This window comes from Berghia stephanieae, chromosome 11 (assembly GCF_034508935.2).
Source record: "Berghia stephanieae isolate SIO BIC M18660-M18661 chromosome 11, UCSD_Bste_1.3, whole genome shotgun sequence".
Classification (NCBI taxonomy): Eukaryota; Metazoa; Mollusca; class Gastropoda; order Nudibranchia; family Aeolidiidae; genus Berghia; species Berghia stephanieae.
In genome coordinates this window covers 11,452,520-11,461,572 of record NC_088370.1, presented here as the reverse complement: position 1 = coordinate 11,461,572, position 9,053 = coordinate 11,452,520, and the positions used below count along the sequence as shown (strand labels likewise).

Below are 9,053 nucleotides of genomic sequence, written 5' to 3'. Positions count from 1 at the left end.
CCCTCAGTATATTTTTCAATCACCTGCTTAACGAGGGGCGGGGGGCGGGGGGGGGGGGGTAAGTACATAGTGTCCTTTTTACTGGAGTTCAGCGCTCAGAAAGGGGTTTGTTTATGTGTTTGTGTAAACGTTCAGTCATTTTTTTATTTTATTTTATTTTATTTTTTTTTTTTTGCTTCCTGAATTGGCAACCCTGATATAAATATAAATTTGATAGAGAGAGAGAGAGAGAGAGACAGAGAGAGAGAGAGAGTCTTCCCATAAACACAGAAGCACGATATTTAAACCATTCCATCACTGCCATCATGTACCCATCTCTACCCAGCAGTAGTAGGTACTAGTTGTACGGTGTGGACTCACTCAAATCAGGTTACGTGAGTATCGATTATTTCCTCGATACCTGTCAATAATTAAACCACCACACGGACGGGCTCGCTCCCTTCTATCATTGATCACACTTATTTTTTTTTTTATTTAAAAAAAAAATGTTGGTGTTTTTATTGTTTGGGTTGTTTTTTTGTTTTTGTTTTTGTTTTTGCTTTTTTTTAAAGTTATTTTTTATGTTGTTGTTATCGTTGATACAACTATCGATTTTCTTAGTGATGTTTTTTCTTGTTGTTGGTTTGTTGGGTTTTTGTTTTGTTTTTTATTGATTTGATTTTGTTTTTTTTTTTTTTTTTTGTTTTTGTTTTTTGGGTTTTTTTTTGTTTTTTTTTTTTGTTTTTTTTATAATTCTTATTTATTTTTATATTTTTTAAAAATTATGTCGCCCGTATTGTTTTTTGGCTTAGTTAAAAATAATAATGATGGTGAAGATGATGATGGATGATGATGATCACTGCCACCACGCTCACTATCTTATTTATTCATCATCACCATCACCGCCACCACCATCTAATTCAATATCACCACCACCATCTAATTCATCACCACCACCATCTAATTCAATATCACCACCACCATCTAATTCAATATCACCACCACCACCACCTCCACCATCTAATTCATCACCACCACCTCCACCATCTAATTCAATATCACCACCACCATCTAATTCATCACCACCACCATCTAATTCAATATCACCACCACCACCACCTCCACCATCTAATTCATCACCACCACCTCCACCATCTAATTCATCACCACCACCTCCACCATCTAATTCAATATCACCACCACCATCTAATTCATCACCACCACCATCTAATTCAATATCACCACCACCACACACCTCCACCATCTAATTCATCACCACCACCCCACCATCTAATTCATTCACCACCACCATCTAATTCATCACCACCACCACCACCTCCACCATCTAATTCATCACCACCACCACCACCATCTAATTCATCACCACCTCCACCACCTAATTCATCACCACCACCACCACCTCCACCATCTAATTCAATATCACCACCACCACCACCTCCACCATCTAATTCATCACCACCACCACCACCTCCGCCATCTAATTCATCACCACCACCACCACCTCCACCATCTAATTCATCACCACCTCCACCATCTAATTCATCACCACCACCACCACCTCCACCATCTAATTCAATATCACCACCACCACCACCTCCACCATCTAATTCATCACCACCACCATCTAATTCATCACCACCACCACCACCTCCACCATCTAATTCATCACCACCATCACCACCTCCACCATCTAATTCAATATCATCACCACCACCACTGCCATGAAAGGCTGTTACTGAAATGACCTCAAAAACCAAGCACCGAGACAATAATATAACTAGATAGATATGCTGACGAATGGCAACTATTTTCTCTTTTTTTCTTCTTCTTCTCTCTTTTCTATTTTTTTAAATATTTTTTTAAAAATTTATTTATTTTAATTTTCCTTTTTATTTCTTTTATAAAAAGAATGAATTGAAAATTTTCAAATAGATTAACAAGTACGGACAATACCTCCACATTTTTGCATGAACGAAGGCAAGCGCCATTGGGGTATATCCCGCCATTGGGGTATATCAAGGCCGTCTATATAGCACTATATAGAGGGCCTTGGGTATATCCATACATTGAAGAAGAAAAAGCAAATTATCTATATCTGTCTATCACGCATGCTTGGGTTTATTGTGTGCAAGCATTCGTGACGCGCGCGCGCTTTATCATTTTTCTTCTTTTCATTAATCGTAACTGGCACTACAAGTGCATTAGGTGGTATATTTATCATGACATTGCATGATCTATCTATATCTATCTATCTACCTATCTATCTATCTATCTATCTATCTATCTATCTATCTATCTATCTATATCTATCTATCTACCTATCTATCTACTAATCTATTATTTTATCTGTTTGTTCTTATGTCTGTCCATCCGTGCATCTACTCATCCATCAATCATGATCAATCATCATCATCATTATTATTATTATTTATTTATTTTAATTATTATTATTATCATTATTATTATTATTATTATTATTATTATTATTATTATTATTATTATTATTATTATATTATTATCACCATCATCATCATCATCAACAACCCCCATCATACATAATTCAACACAACGGGACATAATATCAGTGTTAACAACTAAGGATTAAAACAATAAACACGATACCACAAACGACATGGATCGTAAATAACACCAGCATCCCACTGGTACGCTATCTAAATCTCTATCATCCTGTAATAAATAACCCATCCATAATTACCCTTACATGCATAGATACTGCATATGCACAATGAAATGATGTGACGTGAATTTTATAGTGGAAATGTCGTATAAGGCATAAATAATACTGATGGGCGTTTGGGTGAGTGTTATAGTGTTATACAGTGGGCTATTTCTCATCTCTCTCTCTCTCTCTCTCTCTCTCTCTCTCTCTCTCTCTCCTCTCTTTCTTTCTTTCTCTCTCTATCTATCTATCTATCTATCTCTCTCTATCTTTCTATTTATCTCTCTCTTTCTCTTTGTACTCTTTCTCTCTCTTCTCTTTTCTCTTCTCTCTCTCTCTCTCTCTCTCTCTCTCTCTCTCTCTCTCTCTCTCCGTTCCGACTATTTTCACGATTCTCCCCAAAATGTCATGTTTACCCAACACACAAATGGATGTTCACACTCAAACTCAAACGCAATCTAGTCCTTCAGAGCCATAAGGCCCATGGAGCCGGAGTTTATTCCTGTTACTATAGATTGTATGCGCTTGGCACAGAAGCTCACAACATTGCCATCCGGAAGTATAAGGGACCAACACACAAAACTATGTGTAACCTTGAACGTTTATAGTCTGGTTAATACAATTTAGTGAGAATTACTCGTAAATACGGATGGCAAAGAGCAATAACATAGACCTGCGTGACATAACTTCCTTCTATCTATAGCGTGAAACGGACAACATCAATTTCTTGCTATCCTTTGGTGTTACACTGCCAGGTGACGAGGCTAGGTGGTGGTATATTTGAATCATTCTTTGAGTGTAGAGAGTTTTTGTCGCTCTCATTGCCATGGTAGCCGGATTTTTAAAAAAGGTGATTATGAGGAGGAGGAGGAGGAGGAGGAGGAGGAGGAGGACGACGACGGAAGAAGGAGGAGGAGGAGGAGGAGGAGGAGGAGATGGGGGTGAAAGGTGGAGGAGAACATATTGAGAGTATAGATAGAATTAAGTTGACGTCACTCGAGTCTTTGTTATTATTTTTTTGCCATCCGCGTTTATGAGTAATTCTCACTAACCTGTATTGACTATTAACCAGAATATTGACGTTTCAGGTCACACAGAGTTTTGTGTCTTGATTAGTTATATTTCCTGATGACAATGTTGTGAGCTTCTGAGCCAAGCGCATACTATATAAATATGAGAGCAATGAATGTATAATATGATGAGCGAACCAGGAGTTGTCACCGTGACATAAACGAATTCCATTTCACCACCCTATTATTATGCATCTAATCCATTAGTGGCCTACTCACATATTCATTTACACGGGTTTTCATCCCTCTCTTCACTTATCTGTCCGTCCGCCAATCCATCTATCTATCCATCCATCCGTCCAATCCATCAATTCATCCACCCACCCACCCACCATTCATTCATCTATCCATTCATTCACCCATCCATCCACTCATCCATCCATCCATCCATCCATCCCTCTATCCATTCGGACAATTTCATTCAGTAATCCTACCATTCATTCACCCATGTATACACGCATCAACCAGTCCATCCATCCATCCATCCATCCATCCATCCATCCATCCATCCATCCATCCATCCATCCATCCATCCTTGCACCCTATCATCAATTCGTATATTATAATAATAATGATGATAATGATAATAATAATAATAATAATAATAATAATAATAATAATAATAATAATAATAATAATAATAACCATAATATATTATTATTATTATTATTATTATTATTATTATTATTATTATTATTATTATTAATGCTAACAAAGCAGAAAAAAAACAACAACAAAGCAAACCAGAGCAATACACACAATTATACTATCTAGATAGTCAACAAGTAGCACATGCAAAACAAACAAAAATTAAAAAAGAAAATACAAAGAAGAAAACAATAGGGAATGTCAAACAGCAAGACAAATGATGATAATAATAATAGAAAGACGAAAACAAAATGAGACGAAACGAAAAAACAAAGACAATACGTATAGTAGAGAGATATAGCGCGGATGCCACTGCCACCACCACCATTAACAGTATTAAACCATTGCAAATTAATGTGTTTGTGGTCTGTCGTCTAGTTCTCTCCCTTTTCATTCCATCCATAATGCATACATACACCCTGCCCTGCCCTGCCAAACAAGGGCATCATAATGATATAATGCTGACATGCCGTGCCGGGTCTCATTAATGTTTAGTACGGAAACGTACAGAGTTGACTGTTGTCCAACTGTATGTTGGAATGATGTTGTCGTCAGCTGAACGTTAAAAAAAAAAACAATAAAATAAAAAAATAACCACAAAAAAAAAAACCAACAATAACAACAACAAAGGTTCCAAATAGAATGGACCTAGAACATTCTCTTTCATCCGAAATATATTTTTATAGTTGTCTTTCAGCGACATAATGGAGTCGGGGGGGGGGGGGGGGGGGGGGTTCCGGTTCTTGTAGTGTTAACAGACAGGAGTAATTTCTTGTGATCCATTGGCTCCGGTCTTCACGTTATCGGCGCAAATTTTAGTCCTAGGAAAAAGGCACTTGTCGCATCATTTTCTCAGGACAGTCAGAAGTTGAATTAGTGAATGGTACCTGACCGTAACTGTCTCTTCTTATGTGATAATTGTGTCGTTGTAAGTGTGATGTGTAGTCTCTTGAGCTCATTTAGTGGATAATGAGCTTGTTATAAAAGCTTAAGTGTGCTCAGTGCAAACCCGTTAAACTAATACGGCTTAACAAAAAAATATCGATAAACCAAAGAGAATATCAAGGATGTGTTGTCAGTGTTGTTATCCTCTTTGATGTCAACATTCTCGTTCATTTTGTATTCGCATACATTGCTTATACCTCAGTACTCAACCACAACCGTGTCGAGTTGGGTTATGTGTGTAATTTTCTTTAAGTGGGTACAAAACTCCGGGGACATATTTTTGTAATCACTGTCACTCATTAGTTTAACCACGCTCAATGCACTCGCAACACCTTTCCACTGACCCAACGGGGCTGTTACTGTTAACAGATAGTCTTCTATTTTTAAATTTAAACGAAGTTTTCATTTATTTTTTTATTTTTTTTCCTTTCAGAGAAATTGACCACTGCCCTATGTTGTCCATTTCCATATTTGGTAGTGTGTTACCACCCATGTCAACTCGAGCCGACCCCCGGTCCGAGGCCGTCACCTTTCTGGGATTGCTACGTCACAACGAAGACCGACTCGTGGAGAGGACCAAGTCCCTGGTCAAGAGGGACCGCATCTTTATCCAAGAAATGTTCACATCCCAGATCGACGAGTGGACGCCGTTCCACGCCTGCACGTTGAGAGGCGCCCGGAAACTCATCAAAGTCGCTCTCAAAACGGGCGTCGACGTAAACCTGGAGATGGGCTCTCCTGACGGGTTACCGGGACGCTGTACTCCGCTCCACCTGGCGGCGTACAGAGGTGACGTCAGCATTTTACAACTCCTTCTCCAAAACGGCGCCGATATCGATAAGAAAGACAATACGAATCACACACCTCTTTACTACGCTGTCACGCGTAGGAATACGCTAGCGGCCAAGAAATTGTTAAAGTATGGAGCGGACGCTTCGGATTTGTCCATAGAAGAAAGGATGTTTTACAGAGACGATATTGACAAGGGAAGTAATAATTTATTGTGTATACCCCATAAGAATCGAAGTTCCACAAGTTCTAAGTATAAAACGGACTCTTCATAACACATGATTAAACGTAATATTTTTACACACGTCTCATTCGTCATTTTTGAGTTCCCAAAAGCAGCATTGTCGTCATTCAATTTATGCCATATCCTGTGCGTGTATGGATATTGTGTGCCTTTGTGATCGTGTGTCCGGATTGTCGCGCGCACGCTTGGAACAAGAAATGATGTAGTGCTTTGGTATTTGGCATGGACCAAACGATTCTTGATATTATGGAACGGATCACGTATTGCTGTTTAAGTTTAATGGACATCGTCTGAGAGTTGGGTGGATCATTTCTGTCTGGCTGTTTTAAGTGGACCTACCGCCTCTGATGGACCACGCATAGCTTGTGGATGGACCAAGTCTAGATAACCGAAGGGACCCGGTTTGTTTCCCTGTGAATTTAGTACTTTTGGTTATTTGAAGGGACCACGAATGAAGCCGACCAAGTCAGATGATTTGAACGGACTACAGTGTCACGTGATCTGAATGGACTATATTGGTATATGGTGTTCGAATGAATGAATAACTCCTGGTTATTTTATTGGATATTTTCTCGGATATGGATCAAGTCTGATCTGATTTAAAGAGATGTGTGGTTTTGAAAGTGGAATTGAAAAACTGAAATGTAATGAATTCGAAGGAGAGTTTAACTACTTTATACAACAAGTCACTGCTCACAATATTAGTTGTATGACTAGCAGGTTATACAAATCTATGATATTTTCATCTGTTGAATTTTTTTTTTTACGTTGACGAACGATATTTCATTTTATTCCCACGGAATGTAAAACAGTTATGAATACAATTTATATTTGGATGCGTCGTGCGTATGTTTGATGTGCACTTGGGATTTTAACAAATCGATAGGGGAACAGCACGATGTGTGCACTTGTTGAACTAAACGTGTTGTTGTTTTTTTGTTAATCAAGGTCGGATCTTGTTTTCATGGTGATATTAATACGCCTCTGCTGTATCGTGTGCAACAAACTCGAGGAGAGAGAGAGAGAGCCTTGCAAGCAGACTACTTCTATATTATGATTATACAACTGCTTCGTCATCATCGCCAATCGTCGTCGTCGTCGTCGCTTTCACCACCACCGCCATCATCATCATCATCACCATCGTCATCATCATCACCATCGACACCACCACTTCCGTTACCACTATCATAATTCCATCCATACCCCCAGAATTCCAATCTCAACACAACAATAATAATAATAATAATAATTGTTGTTATTATTATTGTTATTATTATTATTATTATTATTATTATTATTATTATTTATTATTATTATTATTATTATTATTATTATTATTATTATTATTATTATTATTATTGTTGTTGTTGTTGTTATTATTATTATTATTATTATTATTCCTTACTTAAATTTCCATCCGCTGTGTTACGTTGTTCTTTTTGAACATTGTTCTTCTTCTCTTGTTTATATTCCAACTGAGCATAAGAAACAATTGATAATAATATTATGATAATATTATTTATGTTATGATGACGATGATATCAAGTTAATACTCGACTGCCATATTGGCAGAAAAAGGATATTAAAATAAAGGTTTGAAAAGTGATCATGATAGCAACTCAGTTCAAGAGATTTCAGAGAAAAAAAACAACAATGGAACGGGCACTTTTATCACAATAACGATTAGCAATATAGGGTATAGAGAAATGCCAGATGAAAACAGAGCAGCATGGCTCAGCGTTACGGTCTTTGCTAAGTCCCAGAAAGGTACCGAATTCGGGCACCCGCCGCTGTGCTGTATGGCCTTGAGCAAGTCACCTCGCCCTAGCTCAATTTGCGGCGCTGCACTGCAGCCGTCTAACGCCTGGGTAATTCCAGCCTTCCCTTGGAATAGACCCTAGAGACTATTTTCCCCTATGGGATGAATAAAGGGAATTTTATTTTATTTATTTTATACCGTTTATTTCTCATCGTATAAAAATGAAGCTTAACAAGGAATCGGAGTTTTCTATATTTACAAGTCTGACAAGCCACGTTGTTTTGGGCCCATTTTTGTTGTTATGGAATTACTCTCATATTAACGCACAATATTGTCAACATTTACACCAATGTTTTTAATCAAGCCCATAATTTTGCATTCGGATGTCAGACCTTTAATATGTACACTTTGCTCGGATTGTTCTGGATTATATCCCCTTAAACATTGTGCATTGCACGGAACGTTTTTGGATTATGTCCTCTAAAACATTGTACATTGCAAGGAACGTTTTTGGATTCTATCCCCTTAAACATTGTGCATTGCACGGGACGTTTTTGGATTATATCCTCTAAAACATTGTACATTGCAAGGAACGTTTTTGGATTCTATCCCTTAAACATTGTGCATTGCACGGGACGTTTTTGGATTCTATCCCCTTCAACATTGTACATTGAAAGGAACGTTTTTGGATTCTATCCCTTAAACATTGTACATTGAAAGGAACGTTTTTGGATTCTATCCCTTAAACATTGTGCATTGCACGGGACGTTTTTGGATTCTATCCCCTTCAACATTGTACATTGCAAGGAACGTTTTTGGATTATATCCCCTTAAACATTGTACATTGAAAGGAACGTTTTTGGATTCTATCCCCTAAAACATTGTGCATTGCAAGGAACTTTTTTTAAAAATTCTATC

General features: G+C 37.8%; 1 protein-coding gene across 1 annotated transcript in view; it reads left to right on the top strand.

The window, feature by feature from the left end:
• The window catches only part of LOC144956806 (uncharacterized), a 30,909-nt gene extending 23,234 nt beyond the window's left edge, over window positions 1–7,675 (top strand). The window contains exon 2 of the mRNA XM_078887539.1: window positions 5,777–7,675. Within this exon, the coding sequence (XP_078743665.1) occupies window positions 5,796–6,407 (612 nt within the window). The 5' untranslated portion in view covers window positions 5,777–5,795 and the 3' untranslated portion in view covers window positions 6,408–7,675. The remainder of the gene's footprint in view (window positions 1–5,776) is intronic.
• Window positions 7,676–9,053: the final 1,378 nt, after the last annotated feature.